Genomic DNA, 19,314 nt, shown 5'->3' with positions numbered 1-19,314 from the left:
GCTCAGTGTACAGTTGAGTGTGGCAAGGCCATCATTTCTGCAACTGGCCGGATGCACAGTCCTAGTTTCAATGAAGACCTTTGACTTCACAAAGTGACCTACCATTTTAGTCCCTTTCCTTTTATTTTATTTTATTCTGCATTAAACTTGTTTCTTTTATCACCCCTGGTACCAGGGATGAGGGACTTTGGTTATGTGGAAAGACTAGAGAAGCTGGAATTGTTCTCCTTAGAGCAGAAAGGGTTGTGGGGAGATTTAAGAGAGGTGTTCAAAATTGAGGGGTTTTGATACAGTAGATAGGGAGAAACTGTTTCCATTGGCAAGAGGGTCCGTAATCAGTGAACACCGATTTAAGATTATTGGCAAAAAAGCCAGGGAGGAGATGAGAATTTATTGTTTTACTCAGCCGAGCGATGATGATCTGGAATGCACTGCCTGAAAGGGTGGTGGAAGCTGATTCAATAGTAACTTTCAAAAGGGAATTGGATAAATACTTGAAAAGGAAAAATTTAGAGCTGTGGGGAAAGCGCAGGGGAGTGGGACTAATTGGATATCTCGTTCCAAGAGTTGGCACAGGCACAATGAGCCGAAAGACCTCCTTCTGTGCTGTATGATTCCATGATAAAGTTAGCGCTTATGACACTCAAGATAATCACATGGAATATTGAAAATATAATAAGATTGTGAAAAGGAAGATTAGAAGGACAAGCAAGCAAAATAAAAGGAAATTGTAAGGGCTTTTAGAAGCATTTAAAAAGTAAAAGAATAGTTAGAGAGAGGGTAGGGCCATTCGGGAATTAAGGAGGGAGTCTTAATTGTGAAGAAATATTTTGAATTTTTTACCAATTATGATGGAAGTGAGAATGACGATGTTTTAGAGGAGGATATTGAATATTTGTTAAAGATAACCCCAGAAAAGGAATTGGTTGTGAAAGAGAACTTGAGCAGAACTCAAAGTAGACAAGTCAATTGGCCTGATGGCCTGCACCTTGGACTGTTGGAGGAAGTCAGGGGAGCCAACAAAGACTTAAGACACAGTTTTTCCAGTCCTCCTTAAATATGCAAATGTTGCTATGGGATTGAGAGAAGCTGATGTAGTACCCTTCTTCAAGAAGAGAAAGAAGGATAAACCAGGTAACTATTGATCAGTTAGCCCAAAATCAGTTGTAGGGAAAACTCTTGGGATCCATAATTTGAGATCAAATTAGCAAACGTTTACAAATGTATGAGTTAATCAAGGACTGCCAGTGATTGAGGCAGAGACCACTGCATCTTTTAAGGGAAAATTGAATAGGTATTTGAAGCAGACAAGGGGGAGATAGCTGGGTAGTGGGATCAGTATTAGATTGTTCTATCAAACCTCTACCATAGTAGCATAGTGGGTATGTTGCTGGACTTGTAATGCAGAGGCCTGGACTAACGACCCAGAGACATGAGTTCAGATCCCACCACGGCAGCTGGGGAGTTTAAATTCAGTTAATTAAATAAATCTGGAATAAAGGTGACCAGTCGGACGGGTTGCACCTGAACCAGAGCGGGACAAATATCCTTGCGGGGAGGTTTGCTAGCACTGTCGGGGGGGGTTTAAACTAACTTGGCAGGGGGATGGGATACAGGGGGGAGCTGAAGTAGGGGGGGATGTGCTGCCAATTATGGAGGAAAAAACAAGTCAGCTTGGTAGGCAGGGCAAATATATAAGGGCAAGGCTGGATGGCATCTATTTTAATGCAAGGAGCCTTGCAAATAAGGTGGATGAACTGAAGGTGTTGATAAACACATGGGAGTATGATATTGTTGCTATCACTGAGACATGGTTGAGGGAGGGGCAAGACTGGCAGCTCAATATTCCGGGGTACAGAATCTTCAGGCGAGACAGAGGGGGAGGTATAAGAGGAGGGGGTGTCGCAATATTAATTAAGGAGTCAATTACTGCAGTAAGGAGGGATGATATATTAGCTGGGTCCTCTAATGAGGCCATATGGGTGGAGCTTAAAAACAAAAAGGGGGCAAGCACTTTGCTGGGAGTGTACTATAGGCCTCCAAACAGTCAGGGGGAGATAGAGGAACAGATATGTAGGCAAATCTCAGAGAAATGTGCAAATAATAGGGTAATAATAATGGGGGATTTCAACTTCCCCAATATTAACTGGGATAGTCAAAGTGTGAAAGGCTCAGAGGGTGTAGAATTCTTAAAGTGCATCCAGGAGAGCTTTTTGAGCCAGCATGTAGAAAGTCCTACAAGAGAGGGGGCGGTACTGGACCTAATTCTAGGGAATGTGGCCGGCCAAGTGGAAAAAGTGCTAGTAGGTGAGCACTTTGGTGATAGTGACCATAATATGGTAAGATTTAAGGTGGTCATGGAAAAGGACAGGGATGGGCCGGAAATAAAGGTTCTAAATTGGGGGAAGGCCGATTTTAATAGGATAAGGCAGGATCTGGCCAAAATGGACTGGGATCAGCTACTTGTAGGAAAATCCGCATCGGAGCAATGGGAGGCTTTCAGAAGGGAGATTGAGATCATACAAGGGCAACATGTTCCCATAAAGGTCAAGAGTGGTTCCAAAAACCACAGGGAACCGTGGATGTCAGGGGATATACGGGAATGGATTAGGAAAAAAAGGAGGGCTTTTGGTAGATACAAAAGGCTAAAGACGGAGGAAGCCCTAGAGGAGTACAAAAAGTGCAGGGGGATACTTAAAAAAGAAATTAGGAGATCAAGGAGGGGCCATGAAATAACACTGGCGAGTAAAATAAAGGAAAATCCGAAGATGTTTTATAAGTATATTAAGGGTAAAAGGATAACTAGGGAAAAAATAGGGCCCATTAGGGACAAAAGTGGCAATCTGTGTGTGGAGCCGGAAGATGTAGGAGGGGTTCTAAATGAATTTTTTGCATCTGTTTTCACTATGGAGAAGGACGACGTAGACATAGAAATAGGGCGGGGGGACTGTGATATGCTCGAACATATTAACATCGAGAGGGAGGAGGTATTGGCGGTTTTAGCTGGCCTAAAAATGGATAAATCCCCAGGCCCCGATGAAATGTACCCCAGGCTGCTGTGTGAGGCAAAGGAGGAGATTGCGGGGGCTCTAACACATATATTCAGGACCTCTCTGGCCACAGGGGATGTGCCAGAGGACTGGAGAACCGCTAATGTAGTACCATTATTCAAGAAGGGTAGTAGGGAAAAACCGGGGAACTACAGGCCAGTGAGCCTAACATCAGTGGTAGGAAAATTACTGGAAAAAATCCTGAGGGACAAAATTTGTCTCCACTTGGAGAGGCAAGGATTAATCAGGGATAGTCAACATGGCTTTGTCAAGGGAAGATCATGTCTGACTAATTTGATTGAATTTTTTGAGGGGGTGACTAGGTGTGTGGATGAGGGTAACGCAGTGGATGTGGTATACATGGATTTCAGTAAGGCCTTCGATAAAGTCCCGCACAGGAGACTGGTCAAGAAGGTAAGAGCCCATGGAATCCAGGGTGCCTTGGCACATTGGATACAAAACTGGCTTAGTGGCAGAAGGCAGAGGGTGATGGTCGAAGGTTGTTTTTGTGACTGGAAACCTGTGGCCAGTGGGGTACCACAGGGATCGGTGCTGGGTCCCTTGCTGTTTGTGGTCTACATTAATGACTTGGATATGAATGTAAAGGGTATGATCAGTAAATTCGCGGATGATACTAAAATTGGTAGGGTGGTAAATAGCGAGGAGGGTAGCCTCAGTCTGCAGAACGATATAGATGGGTTGGTCAGATGGGCGGAACAGTGGCAAATGGAATTTAACCCGGAAAAGTGCGAGGTGATGCACTTTGGGGGGTCTAACAAGGCAAGGGAATACACAATGAATGGTAAGACCCTAGGCAAGACGGAGGGTCAGAGGGATCTGGGTGTGCAGGTACACAGATCCCTGAAGGCGGCGGAACAGGTGGATAAGGTGGTAAAAAAGGCATATGGGATACTTGCCTTCATTAGCCGAGGCATAGAATATAAGAGCAAGGAGGTTATGATGGAGCTGTATAAAACACTGGTTAGGCCACAGCTGGAATACTGTGTGCAGTTCTGGTCGCCACACTACAGGAAAGATGTGATCGCGTTAGAGAGGGTGCAGAGGAGGTTCACCAGGATGTTACCAGGGCTGGAGCGCTTCAGCTATGAAGAGAGACTGGGCAGATTGGGTTTGTTTTCCTTGGAGCAGAGGAGGCTGAGGGGGGACATGATTGAGGTGTACAAAATTGTGAGGGGCATAGATAGGATGGATGCTGAGGAGCTTTTCCCCTTAGTAGAGGGGTCAATAACTAGGGGGCATAGATTCAAGGTAAAGGGAGGGAGGTTTAGAGGGGATTTGAGAAAGAACTTTTTCACCCAGAGGGTGGTTGGAGTCTGGAACTCACTGCCTGAAAGGGTTGTGGAGGCAGAAACCCTCACAACATTTAAGAAGCATTTGGATGAGCATTTGAAATGCCATAGCATACAAGGCTACGGGCCAAATGCTGGAATATGGGATTAGATTAGACAGGGCTTGATGGCCGGCATGGACACGATGGGCCGAAGGGCCTCTATCTGTGCTGTATTACTCTATGACTCTATGAAAATCCGGATTGTAGTAAAACTCATCTGGTTTACTCCTGTCCTTTTTAGGGAAGGAAATCTGCCGTCCTTACCTGGTCTGGCCTACATGTGACTCCAGACCCACAGTGATGTGGTTGACTCTTAACTGCCCTCTGAAATAGCCTAGCAAGTCACTCAGATGTCAAAAAGGCAGCTCATCACTACCTTCTCGAGGGCAATTAGGGATGGACAATAAATGCTGGCCAACGACGCCCACATCCCGTGAATGAATTTTTTTTTAAAGGCAGCCTCCATCTGTGATGCTATAAACCTCTGATTTTAATAGGTAGATTTTAGATTTTTTTTTCTCTTGTTCCCTCACTAATTCCTAAAGGAACCTTTTGAAATAATATGCCAGTGTCCAACTGTCCATTGGAGTTAGTAACAGTGGATTTTCACCTGATTTGGTAAATAACCAACTCTTCTGGCTCATTTTTCCTTCAAATTCCTAAGAAAATCATGTCTGAAGGTAGAACAGTACATTCGACCACCAAGCACACTCCATCTGGAAGCCATGTATGGTTATTTTATCATGTACTTCATTCTCTTCCCCTCCCCACCAGTTGATCCCCATATTTCTCAGCAGCGCAGTCCCAGGGATCCCCTCAAATATTAAAACATTCCATGGGAATCTACTTCCAAAAGGACAGTGTCAACTAGCTAAAGGAAAGCAGTGTTATCATTGTGGAAAGCATTTTTTTAAAATTTAGTAAGCTGCAAAAAACAAAACGTTGCGCCAGTAAGTCAACAAGTACAGAAAACTGTCTTTGGGGTTCCCTTGAGATCCACTATGGATCTGAAAACCCTAGTTTGAACAGTTGTCCTTTAAAGACTGTTAAGTTTCTTCCCTTAATTTGCCTGGGGGAAAAAAATCAAGCGTCGCTGTTAATAGCTTTAGAACTCTAAATTCGCCTCTCCTTGACTGATACCAGTCCATGTGTTTGAATAACTCTTGGATGGTTCACTTGCAGCCCAGAGTGATATTTATTAGACCACAGATATCACCCTATATATAAACAATGACGCATCCATGCTTAAAATTTCATGCAATTTTAATCTAAAATCCTGGCATCAAACACTAGTTTATTTTTTGAAGTTAGAGTGATGTGAATTTTCCATTATCATGAGCTTTTATGCTGACAATGGTTACAACTTGTACAAGCGTGCCACACCATTCCCCTAGTTGCACCTCAATGAGCACAGACATAAACACGAAGGCCTAGAAATTCAGTTAGGGGCACCCAGCTCGCCTGGGCGCCGGAATTACCGCTGCGCGCGGAGCCACTTGCGCCAGCGGGAAATTCACTTTCAGCGCCCCAAGTGGAAGCCGGCCGCTAAACAAGGGTTTCGGGCGCTGAAACTGAATATCGGCGTGTAAAGTGCCGCAGCGCCACCCGCTGCGGCACGGCAGCCTGCGGTACTGCAGGCCTTCCTCCCACTCTTAAGGGGGAGGTGCCTGCAACAGCGCGATCCCCGCTCGCGAGTGCCGGCAAATGAGCCCGGCACCAAGGAGAAGTGCCGGGCTCTCTGGAAACAGCCGGCAATGCCACGGGGGGGGTGTAGGAGGCCGGGGACAGAGGTGCGGGCAGGCGGCCGCCGAAAAAGCGGCCGGCCGCACCTCCACCTTAACTCGCCCCACTACCGGCACAGGTAGGCCCTGTGTACCGGTCGCTGTTTGCGGCCAGCGCGGGGGAGGCGGCAGCAACTAAATATGGCCAGCGGGGCACTGCGCACACCGATGACGTCATCGGTGGCGGCGCAGCGCTAATGGCTAACGCCGCCATTAGCGCCCCGCTAAATATCGCGGTAGGTTTGCACAGTGGCGCAAAAGCCCTCTTTGGGCGCAAACTGGTGGCGCAGGCCACTGAATTGCTAGGCCGAGGTGTTGTACAAAAGATTTATGAATTGTAAATTCTATTTAACTTTTTTTTACATGTTTGTCCATCATTTAGATGCTGCAACAACAGTCCAAGGCGGTTGTTCTCCAAGAAGCTGCACCCTAGAGTTGAATAAAGAAAATCAGGAGCCATTGTGCAAGGCTGGAGGGAAAACATTGGGGATTTCAGTAGAACCTTTTTCGGAAGAAATAGAAGAAGGAGAAATTGTAAGCGATGAAGAGGAGTGTGTACCTCAAGTGCAGAACGCTCAGGTGGTGAAAGGGAGCAACAACAAAGAGAAGAGTAATCCAGGTAAAAGCACGCACAAAAAAGAAACAAGACCGGTAAATCCTGATGAACCTGCTCTTGCCTGTTCCTCTGAAGCCTTAACCAAAATAAAGGGTGTTAAAAAACAAAGGGAATCAGAAGGTGTGTCATTAGATCAAATTGCTGAAGGGTTGAGACTGTCCTCGCCAACAAGGTCTGTGGAAAGAAATCAGATTAAATCCTCAGTCTCTGACTTAATGGAAGCCTTAATGGTCGCTCGAAAAAGTGTCCGGCAAAAGTACATGAAGCTTAATAAACAGTTTGAAATCCACAGGTTCCAACGAATTATTGAAATTGCCTTTGCAGAATTCACCTCCGTAGTTAAAAGGTCCCATTTTCCAAAGTCCAGGCAGCAGCTAAAGACCTCAATCTGTGCAGTAATTGACAACGTACTGTCGCAGGTCAAGTGCAACGGGATTGTAAATAGTATTTTCTCACAGCAGGCCCCAAATATGAAAGAAAAATTATGGATGTTTGTGGAAAAGCAATTTGATTTTATGTTTGACAAGGCACGCGAGACGTTCATCTCTTGTGAGAGTATAAGTCTAGAATTGGCCTTGGAAGAGAAAAGGAAAAAGGAGAAGATAATCAAAAAACAGAAGAAAAATTCAATGGTTAAGCATCTCAAGAACAAAGTTGATAAATTCCCAGAGCTGAAGAGGTCCCTCTTTTCTTCAGAACTATGTTTGGCAAATAATTTATCAGGCAAAAAGATCTCTGGGAAAAATAAAACAGCCAGTGATGACAGCAAACTTAAAGGAACTAAAGTATTGAACAAAAGTTTGAAGAATTGCATACAGTTTTCAGCTGGTGGTATCTCCAAAGCAGATTGTAGGCCTTACACAAAAGGCAAAAATGCACCGTCTATAACTCAAGTGAGCTCAAATGCTTCAAGCGATGCACCAGTAAATTCCAGCACTGCAAAAGACTCCCATGATAAAACTGAACTTGGCATTCTGACTGAACAACAGGCCTCTACTCTCACGTTTAACCTGGTAAGCGACGCTCAGATGGGCGAGATATTCAAATGTTTGTTACAGGGCTCAGATCTGTTGGAACAAGGGATTTCAACGTTGGAATCCAATTCGTGGCCTATCCCAGAAAAGGCGCGGCCTGACAGCAGAACGCAGCTGTCTGGTATTGCTTCCACTTTAGAGAGAGCTCCACCAGTGTCCCAGGTGGATACTATTTCCTGGCCTCCTGTTACACCAAACAAGCACACAGTTGGGTTAAGACCGCCCCTTGCTCTAGATATTCTAGATGAAAGCTGCATGCTGGAAATTCCTGATAAGATGGCACAAAGCAAAAACTCTATGATTAGTCAACTTGAGGATTCAAATAGCCAGAGGATAATTGAAAGTAGTTCAGTTCTGCAAATGCGTTCCTCTGTTTCCTCCATTCTGATGGAGGATCTGGCAGTTTCTCTTACTGTCCCCTCGCCTCTTAAATCAGATGGACAGATCAGCTTCTTAACATCTCAGAATGGAGAATCTTTGCGTGATGGAGTGAGCGAGGCAATTTTGTCTGCACATTACAGTGAAAACGCTGTCCTCGATGAGGAGGATGCTTCAGAGCAAGATATCCACTTGGCGTTGGATTCGGACAATTCCAGCAGCAGGTCGAGCAGTTCTTCGACGTGGAGCAAGCAGATTTCAGCCTCTGATTTTCAGTATCAGCACCATCCCCCAATGCAGGCGGTTGTGATGGAAAAATCAAACGACCATTTCATTGTTAAGATACGATGCCGGCCACCTAACGCCGAATCTACTCTCGGCTCACCTTCTGCAGCAGCAGTGAGAGAGAGCCAGGCATCTCAACTGGGACCAAGCGACAATCACGATATGGAGCCAGTTGACGAGGAGACTGTGGCATTCTGCAGCAATGTGGATATAGCACTCGGTGATCATGATCATGCAATGTCAGAACTGTTGCCTAATCATTCCTTAATTGTAGAACATCCAGTAGATGATGGCAAAAATATGGAAGAGTCCGGAATGGGTGTAGATGTGAAACTGCCTCATTCAGAGGAAGATCGACCATCAGCAACTGAAAATCATACAGATCTGGAACTGTCACTTGAAACCCCCAGTGACAATGCTGAGAGTGTTGTGTTATTGACTGCACAGACTTGTACAGCAACTGTTTCGGAACATGGCGGCAGTTCAGGCAACAGGAAGAGGAAGAGTAACGTGAAAGTGGATTCCACCGTGAAAAGAGCACGAAAAGAGGGTGAGCTTTTGAAAAGCACGAAGAGGAAAGGTAAAGAAACCAAGGGTAAAAGAAGCTCCTTGTCGTCGGCAAAGAAAGCTCTCGGCAAAACAGTAGTTACTCCAGAGAAAACAATAGACAATTCTTCCCAGCCGACAGTATCGTCACCAACTAGTCTACCCGCTAAAAATATCATCAAGAAGAATGGTGAAGTTGTGGTTACATGGACCAGGTAAGAACACTGTCAGTTTGTAAATTTTAAAAGCTTGCTAATCACTTGTATGAAGTAGGTTGATGGTGGCTCTTGGATGTAATTGCAAATGTTTAACATTCTGATTGCCTTGCATTTGCATACAGAGTGTTCATTTAATTTTTTTTTAAATGGGAAACCCAGGTGAGTGGCCACAGTCCATGGTACAGAACAGGACAGGCCAGTGATGAAGAGAATGCAGAGGTAATGCCACCTTCTGCAAACTCATCTGATCTGAGAACTCTTCTTGCTCTCTTGACCCCATTCTCATTAAACTCTATCACCGACCGGACTTCCCATTCTGGCCCCCATTTTAGCCAATATTGTAAATGGTTCTCTGTCCTCGAGCACCATCCCGTTGTGTTTCAAAACTGCGGTCAAGTTCATGTTAGTTGATGCAAAGCTTGAGCTTTAACCACCTGTACGTTGCAGGAGGGAGGGTAGAATCTGACCCCGGGAAAGTATAGTGAGCTGCCCAATAATGAGTCTTGATTTCAACATAGCGAGGACATGGGAGGGGGAAGAGCATGTAGGATGGCATTGAATGAGGGAGGAACGTTCAGAAGAGACTTTGTGACAGAGAGGCTAGAGGGTCAAGGAGAGGAAATGATCATCTATCTGATGATTGTCCAGGAGCGTACAAGAGAGATGCTACAACAGCCTCTCTAGATGTGGGAGCAGTATTCCCAAGTCTTGGACAAACTTGGGCTTTAGAGCAAGGAGAAAAGAAGTGTTTGGCATAAAGAAAACTGAGTGGTGTACTTATGAAACTATGGCTTGGTAAACCTACCTTAAATGTTCTTACCTATAATGTGTATTTTCCTTGTCTAAATTTGTCCATGTTAGGTACAGGTGTTTTTTCCTATGTTAAGCAGTGCATGTAGATAATTAGTGAGTGATAAGTGCAACTTTGGCTCCCTTTGTGGACAGCCTGCAATTTGTGGTAGTGCCTTTAAAGCTTAATATTGGCCCAGAAATTCGGTCGGGGGCTTCCCGCGGGTGCAAGCCTCCGACCTGCACTTACCTTGCGCGCCGGCCGTTTAGCTGTGGGCCCGCGTGGTATTCCGATCCTGGGCCTCCTCCAACTGCCGGCGCGCAGTGCTTGCGTATCCCAGGGGCGCAGTTAGTTCGAAGCGTCCCTTGGGATCACGTGGGCCATGGAGAGCCAATGGTAGCAGGGAATGCTTCGTTCATAAATTTGACAGGAAGAGCTGTCAAACCTATAAATACTATAAGCCCCAAAACATAACTAAAACTTCAAATAATTTTTTTTTAAAACATCACATTTTTAAAATAACTATAAATTACATGAAATAACTTTTAAACAATTTAAATTTTTGAAAAAAATAATTACGTTTTCTAACGGGGCTAAAAATAAACTTCCCTTTCTTTAAAGTATTTAAAAATAAACCTGTGGAAAAAATGTTTTAATTTTAATTAATTCACCACTTACCTTGTTAAAAGCAGGCCTTGCGCCTGCTTTTTTAAAGTGTAACTGCTGGAGACTTACCCTCCCGGAGAAACCTGCAAAAAAAAAAAACGTAAGTTCGATGCGCATGCACTGCCTCTCCGGCTCACGCGTTCCACCTGTCAACCCACTCTTTCAGGGGAACGGAAGTTCCGGTTTCCCGCGCATGCGCAGTGCATGCACGAAACCGGCACTTTCGTTGGGCCTACGCGTGAGTACCCAGCGCGTACTCATGCGTGGGGACCCGAATTTCTGGGCCAGTATGTTAGTTTTGAAGCATGCAAGCATATCAGTTTCTCTGGATCATTGGATGCAGCCGGGAACAGAAATTTGTTGATGAAAGCAGCCTTTAACCATCAATCAGATTGGGCAGCGTCTGCCCATGGTTGCGTCAGTTGAAAAATCAAGTTGATTTGATAATCATCCTTGTCTTCTGGAGCTGGCTCCATTACACTGTCCATTGGGCTTGAACACTTTGGATAACTTCACACTTTCTACCTGCCTCATTTATTTTACACTATGACCCCTCTACCCTCACTGCTAACAACCAATGTGAGGTGCTCATGGATAGAGACCATCCATTACACTGCCTCTGCTGTTTTCCCATTCCTCTTGCCTACAAAGCCAAAACTTCCTGAGGTCCAGTTCCCACGCTAGCCATAAAACCTCATCTCTTTTTATATTCCCCCCCCACACCCTCTACAAGCTCACCTCATCTATGAAACCTCTTCTTGCTCCTTTGACCCCATTCACACGAAACTCCATATCACCAGACGTCCCATTCTGGCCCCCATTTTAGCCAATAATTGTAAATGGTTCTCTGTCCTCCAGCACTGTCCCATCACCTTTCAAAACTGCCATTAACACGCCTGAAAAAAGTCTCTTTCCTCGTTAACTACTGCCCCATTTCTGACCTTTTCTTCTCCCAATATCCTTGAATGTGTTGTCACCTCCCAACTCTATGCCCACCTCTCTTGCAATTCCCAGTTTCAAATGCTCCGATCAGTTTCAGCCCTTCCCACAGTTGCAAAACAGCCCCGACCAAAGTCACGAATGACATTCTCTGTGACTGTGGCGGTGGTGCATTATCTATCCACCTTGATCTCTCTGCAGCATTTGATAATCACATGATCCTGCTCCAACGCTGTCCTCCGTTCTCTAGCTCCGTGGCACTACTCTTGCTTGGTTCCGCTATAAACCATCCGAGCATAGCTGGAGGATTTCTAGCAGTGGCTGCTCTTATCAACCCCTGCACGTTACTTACACAGTCTCCCAAGGATCAGTCATTGCCCCCGTCCTCTTCCTCATCTGCATACTTGTCCCTTGGCGACATAATCGGACATTTATTCCAGACAGTGGAACCTCAGCAACTGAAGGCACAGTCGCCAATGGTGGGTCAAAGGAAGAGAGGATGTACAAAAGGCTAGAATCAGAGGGAGAGAGTATGGGGGGGGGGGGCGGTTACGGTGGTGAGGGAAGGGGGTTGTAGATCTGAGTGAGGTTACATAGGTAAGGAGGGGCAAGACCATTGAGAGATTTAAACATGGAGGAGTTTCCGCTTTGGGCGTAATCGGTGATCCGGGCACAAATTACACTAGTTTTGAGAAGTGGTTTTTTTTTCCCCTCAAGTTTACACTCATTTCAATATCACCGAATGTGAAATCTGCCATGATCCAGCACAATCGGTCAGTGTTTTAGAATGTATTTTTAAAAAAATTTTGCTTTAAAAAGTATTCCTTGATATATTTAAGAGTGGTAACTTGGTGCAGCTAAAAATGGGTTTATCATAAAAAAATAAACTTTTTTAATCAGTGTCAAGTCTATCACCTGTCGGTAACCTGATTTTAAATAACTGAAAATGACAAAAAAAACTACAGAGAACCATTTGCTAGTTATATTGGTGTACAGTAGTCAGTTTCTTAGTAAAGTAAAATAAAATTATATTCAAAAGCTTTTAAAATTATTAGTGTCCGAGCCCAAAATAACCAGCTTAATTTTAAGAGCCTCCTAGAAGTCCCACAAAGGGGCACAATTAGCAGAAACGTGCAATGATGATTAATTCGATCGGGGCGGGGCTGTATTTTTGGCGGGGCCTACTTCCAGCACGATGTTTTTTAAACTAGTGCAAAAGATCACGGACTCAATTTGCCCTGGATGTAATTTACGCTTGAAATTCCGCAATCTTTTGCGCTGCTTAAGTTAAGTCTTGTCCATTTCAGTCTAAGTACCCTTTTAACGACGCAATGTGTTAATTACTGCTAGTCAACCTCTCTGGCACTGAAAATTAATTTTTACAAGTGTGAAGCCTCGTTCCTTTGGGTTTTAATTGTTGGAGATTTTAAAAAATGTAAACTTTTTTTTTACTTTTCATTTCTGTCTCATATTTTTTCTCTTTCTCAATCTAATCTCGCTCTCCCTCTCTATCTCTTTCTGCACCTGATTTGACATTGAATTCACGCACTCTAATTTACACTTCCTTCTCGGTCCTTGTGCTGTTAATTTCACAATCCTTCGATCTGATTGGTTGAGGAGATGCACAGTTGCTTACTCTGTTCACTCCGGTCTCGGGTGCCTGGTTTCCCTCACTGCAAAGTTCAGCTCGCACTTTCAGCAACTTGCGGCGCACAAAACCATTGCGATTAAAGAAGTAAAGGGCAAGACTAACCACCGGCAGACGGCGTCCGTTGCCCTGCTACAGCAAAATTATGGCCCGTTAACTTTTCTGTTCTCCGCAGATGCTGCCTGACCTGCTGAGTGTTTCCAGTATTTTCAGTTTTCATATTACATCGGTGCGAATGGGTAATTTTAGTTGTGACAGATTGTGCTGCTTTTATCTTTGCCTCTTTAATGTGGCTTTCGATCATCCCATGTAATCCCTCTTTGCTCCTTCTTGTCAGGGAGGATGACCGAGCAATATTGTTGGATTGCCAACAGAAAGGAGCAAATGAAAAAACCTTCACTTACATATCTGGACAACTGCAGAGGTCCCCACGTCAGGTAAACACTTGGCACCTGAGAAATGAAGCAATAGTTTTAACTTTTGGTGTCAGACTCTTCGATAGAATAATATTGGTGTTAGATTGACATTCACAGTGGAATCAAAAGCATCCGCTCAAGATTACTGTTTTTGTTTTTTTAAATGAAGTAATTTGGTCGCAAATCCTCCTGTCTGAAGTGAATTTTTTTTCTCGTCTATAAAGTTGTCGCGATTGTTCGTTATCTTGCACTTCCTAAAACCAACCAAAGTATAAATTTCAATATATGGGCGGGGTAGAGAGCTATAAATCAAAACATCACTTAAACACACCAATTTTGGAAGAAAAACATTTTAGTAAATGTTCTGGGTTTGTTTCTCCACAAAATAAGAAACCTGTAGTGTCCGTGTGTTGATAAAGACGCCGAAGACAGGAGTTGGTTCATAGGTATTTATACTAAGCAAAGTCTGGGGGGGGGTTTCTAAAGGATATACACAATACACAGGCTTATATAGCCCAAGTGGCAATTACCGGCATTACGCACACCTGGGGCTCTTAAAGGCACATACACCACAATTCCTCTCCTTTTGGCTAACCAGTACATCATATTTTAAGTAATTATTAATTACATGTTATATGCAAAATAATATACATTGCTGTAATTAATTAATTATAAGTTAGTCTCTCAGGAGGCTTCCTGACTCGGTCCGGATAACGCCTCGGGGGTGTAGTAGTTTCTGGTGGTGTAGTAGGTTCTTCTGGCAAGGCTGATTCGGCTTGAATGCCAGTGTCGGGTTCATCGGGTTCCAGTATCACCGGATCGGAGGTAGATATGGGTATCTCTACTTCATCGTTAGATGTATAGAGTGGTGGTGTAGGTTGTCCCTTTTCGGATGACTTTATGATTTGGTCAGCATGGCGCCTTATTATGCTTTTTCCGATGTCCACGGTATACATCAGTGGTCCTAGTCGTGTGCAGATAGTTCCAGGCTGCCATTTCTCGGTACGGTAGTCCCGGGCCAAAACCTGTTGGCCTATCTGGAAGGCCCTAGTTGGCCTTTCATTCATGCCTTGAAACTGTCGGTTCTCCACGTCCCTTCGGATGTTGGGCTTGACCAAATCCAGCCGGCATCTTAGGTTTCTATTGAAGAACATCATGGCGGGAGTTTGGTTGGTAACCATATGTGTTGCATTCCTGTATGCGAATAAAAGTTATCCACCTTGTGCTGAAGTTTTATGTCTTCATTACCCATGGCCTTTATGGCCTTCTTGAAGGTTTGTCCAGACCTTCTTCAGCCAACCCATTGGTGGCGGGATGGTATGGGGCGGACGTGTAGTGCTTTACCCCATTGTTTTTTAAGAACTTTCTGAATTCTTCGGACACAAATTGCGGTCCATTATCAGAACATATCTGTTCCGGCAGCCCATTCCTGGCAAATATGGTCCTTAATACTGTGATGGTTTTTTCCGTGGTGGTGGAGGACATCTTTATTACCTCCGGCCACTTGGAGTGTGCATCAACCGCGATTAAGAACATTGAGTCCATAAATGGACCAGCAAAGTCGATGTGCACCCTTTGCCAGGGAGATGAGGGCCACTCCCATGGATGTAGAGGGGCTTGTGGTGGAGTGTTTTGGACCTTCTGGCATCCTAGGCAGCTCTTGGTCATTTCTTCGATGTCTCCATCGATACCTGGCCACCATACAAACGCCCTGGCTAGGTTCTTCATATTCACTCCACCCAGATGCCCCTCGTGAAGCTCCTTTAGCACTTTATCCTGGAGTTTGGGTGGAATCACCACTCTGGATCCACACATCAAGGTTCCTCGGCACACTGACAGCTGTTCTCTTCTTTGTGAGAATGCTGGCAACAGTGGTTCGCCATGTGCTGGCCATCCCTTCACTGTTAAATCGTAGACCCGTGAGAGAGTCGGGTCATTTCTTGTCTCCCTTTCAATGGCAGAATTTGTCACTGGTAGACATTCCACTATGGTAGAGTGGAATATCTCTACTGGGTCTACTGTAGGTGCCTCTTCTATCGTTGGCAACGGTAGGCGCGATAAATCGTCAGCATTCCCATGCTGTTTTGACCCTTTGTATTCTATGTTGTATTGGTGTGCCCCTAGAAAAAGGGACCACCGCTGTAGCCTTTGTGCTGTCATAATGGGAACACCCTTTTTAGGGTTGAATATGGAGATGAGGGGTTGATGGTCAGTCAACAAGGTAAATTTTTGTCCATGTAGGTAATGGTTGAATTTCTTTACTCCCCATACCAGGCTGAGTGCTTCCCTGTCGATTTGGGCATAGTTACGCTCAGCTGAGTTCAATGAGCGTGACGCAAAAGCTATCGGCCGTTCCGAGCCATCAGGGAATTTATGCGATAATACTGCTCCTATGCCATAAGGGGATGCATCGCACGCCAGTCTGATTGGCAGTGATGGGTTGTAATGAGCCAAAACTTCTTTGGATGTGATTAAGTCTTTGCATTTACTGAAGGCATTTTTGCAGTCTTCGTTCCATTTCCAAATTACTCCTGTTTGTAGCAGTTCATTAAGAGGGTGTAGAAGAGTTGATAAGTTCGGTAAAAATTTATGATAGTAATTTATTAATCCCAGGAACGACCTTAATTGTGAAACATTTTCAGGTGCTGGGGCTTTTATGACCGCCTCAATTTTTTCAGGTGACTTATGCAACCCTTCCTTATTTATTATGTGGCCACAATATGATATTTGATTTTGGAAAAATTCGCACTTGGGGCGATTTGCTCGTAGGCCCCGTTCTCTCAGCCTAGTGAGCACCTGCTCTAAATTGGCAAGGTGCTCGTTGTCGTTTTCTCCTGTTACAAGGATGTCGTCTAGGTAGCATTGAGTCCCCGGAATCCCTTGGAGGACTTGCTCCATAGCTCTTTGCCAGATAGCTGGAGCGGATGCTACTCCGAAAACCAGTCGATTGTACTGGTACAGACCTTTGTGTGTATTTATCGTGAGATTTTTTAGAGGCTTCTTCAACCTCCATCTGTAGATATGCCTGTGCCAAGTCAATTTTGGTGAAACGTTTCCCTCCGGATAGTGAGGCGAAAATATCTTCTATCCTCGGAAGAGGATACTGTACCGTGTGAAGGACCGGGTTTACAGTCACCTTGAAGTCTCCACAGATGCGAATTTTTCTCTGTTCTTCAGATCCATCACCCTTCAATGCTTTCTTCATGACTGGGACGATGGGTGTTGCCCACTCGCTCCAATCTATTTTAGATAATACGCCTGCCTTTTCCAAATTCTCCAGCTCTGCCTCGACTGCTGGACGAATTGCGTATGGCACCGGTCTTGCCTTAAAAAACTTGGGAATTGCTGCATCTTCTACTTTTATTGAGGCGGTGATGCCTTTCAAGGTTCCTAGTTTCTCTTGAAACACTTCCTTGGCGTTGGCCAAGATGTCTTTCAATCGTTCAGGTATGACGTCATCATCATCTTTTTCCTTACTGGTCACCATCAGTGCCTGAATGGAGTGCCAGTCTAAACGTATTTTTCTGATCCATTCACGTCCCAACAGCGGTGGACCACCATCTTGTAGAACGTATAAATACAACTTCTGTATTTCCTTGCCGTTGTATACAACAGGCACACTTATTTTTCCTTTGGGGTATACTTTCTGCCCCGTATATGTTTTCAAGATAATGGATGTATCTTTTAAAGGTATATGCGGAAATAGCCGCTCGTAATCCCGTCGATTTATGACGGTCAGAGCTGATCCTGTATCTAGCTCCATTTTAACTGGGGACCCTGCTATTGTGAGGGTAACCCAAATGGTCTGGTAATCTTCTTTGGCAATTACATTATGTAATTTGAGAGAGCTTAGCCTCTTGTTCCCGGAGTCGCTATCGCTCTTCTGGTCCTCGGAGCTACTGTCTGTCATCATTTGTACCTTTCTGTGCTTTTCCTTATTGATTCTTTTCCCGTTAGTGGATTTTTTATTTTCAGATCGGCACACACGTGGAATGTGTCCCATCTTTCCTCATCGCCTGCACGCTTTTTCCCTGAACCAGCAGTCCCTCTGGTCATGGGTGGATCTGCTGCAGCGATAACATCTCTCGAAACCCCGTGTCATTTCATGGGTGCTGAAGTCCTGTGGCCTTTGCTGTATCTTTGCAGCTCCTATTGCACTGAAAGCCTTGTCCAGTGTTAAATCTTTTTCAGAAGATACCTTTTTTTGTGTTTCTACACTTAGGGGATCGCAGATGAATTTGTCCCGCAGAGAATCTGCCAGTCCTGCCTCGAATTGGCAGTGTAGGGTATCAACAATCTCCTCAAAATTCTTGTCCATCGGTTCGGCTGGAGTGATTAAGTTTCGTAACAGCTTGTATGTCTTCGCGCCCATTAGATCCAGAAGCACTGAAGCTTTTTTTTCATCTTGTATTCCATTTGCGGTGCAATATACCTCCACTCTTTCCACATATGTGGTCCAATCCTCTATCTCGTTATCAAAAACATCAATATTGCCAAAATTAGGCTCTCTTTCGCTATCAAAAGCATCAATATTGTCAGACTTAGGCATTTCAGCAAAGATATGGCGCTTCCCGCGCTTTTTTTTCTTTTCTGTAGCAAAGATATGGCGCTTCCCGCGCTTTCCCGCCGCTGCTGCCGATAACAACGCTGTTTATTGCGGTTCCCGTTCTCTTTATGTTTTTTAATTTACTGTTGGAGACTCGTTCCCGCCGGAGGTCTGAACACTGACCTGCTTGCCGCGCCGGCCGTCTCCCGAGTGCTCCCTCCCAGTCCGTTATTGCTTGCCTCCGATTTCGCTGCCTGTCTTAGCTGTAGAGCCCGCCGCTGGAGCCCCAGCCTGACGCCCAGGAAGGATTAGCGCAGTACCTGCCACCAGCTTGGCCTGCTGGTGAAACCACAGTTTTTCTCACTTCCTTGAGTCTTCTGGACACCGGAGGAATCGATGTCCTTGAAGTGCTGCCGAATTGCAGGTAAGTCCGTTTCCACTTCGTCGCCACTGTAGTGTCCGTGTGTTGATAAAGACACTGAAGACAGGAGTTGGTTCATAGGTATTTACTAAGCAAAGTCTTGGGGGGGGTTTCTAAAGGATATACACAATACACAGGCTTATATAGCCCAAGTGGCAATTACCGGCATTACGCACACCTGGGGCTCTTAAAGGCACATACACCACAAAACCGATCAAAAAATCATTGGCGGGGGAAATGTCATCATCTTTTCATTTCCAATGAGAACATGGTTTACTTCAACCCTTCCCCTTAAAAAAAAAAAAAAAAACCTGTGTAATCTACTACTTTATGTATTTTACTGATTACCATTACCCTGAAAATGATTTCCATGGGGCTAACTGCTCTCTCACTTCCATCGCAGGCTTGTCCCTTCTGTGATTCGTTTATTGCAATACCTAAGCCAAGAAGTGAGAACTATTTTTTTCCAAAAAAAAGCAAATCAACAGGAGCGCCTGAAGGGGAAAGCTAGTTAATTTGTGTAGATTAATTGTTTGTGGTCTAAAGATTACATAGAATGTACCGCACAGAAACAGGCTATTCAACCCAACAGGTTGTTGCCAGCGTTTATGCTTCACACGAGCCTCCTC

At 44.7% G+C, this 19,314-nt stretch overlaps 1 protein-coding gene across 2 annotated transcripts in view; it reads left to right on the top strand.

The window, feature by feature from the left end:
- casp8ap2 (caspase 8 associated protein 2) overlaps window positions 1–19,314 on the top strand; it is a 61,715-nt gene that overhangs the window by 30,248 nt on the left and 12,153 nt on the right. For both annotated transcript variants that reach the window (XM_085997621.1, XM_085997620.1), the window contains exons 8-9: window positions 6,565–9,256; window positions 13,640–13,739. In XM_085997621.1, coding sequence (XP_085853747.1) covers window positions 6,565–9,256; window positions 13,640–13,739 — 2,792 coding nt within the window. The remainder of the gene's footprint in view (window positions 1–6,564; window positions 9,257–13,639; window positions 13,740–19,314) is intronic.

Source organism: Somniosus microcephalus, chromosome 9, assembly GCF_052327205.1.
Source record: "Somniosus microcephalus isolate GS21.2 chromosome 9, FLI_Smic_1.0, whole genome shotgun sequence".
NCBI lineage: Eukaryota > Metazoa > Chordata > Chondrichthyes > Squaliformes > Somniosidae > Somniosus > Somniosus microcephalus.
Note: the sequence above shows the minus strand (reverse complement) of the source record. Positions and strands in the feature narration are given on the sequence as shown.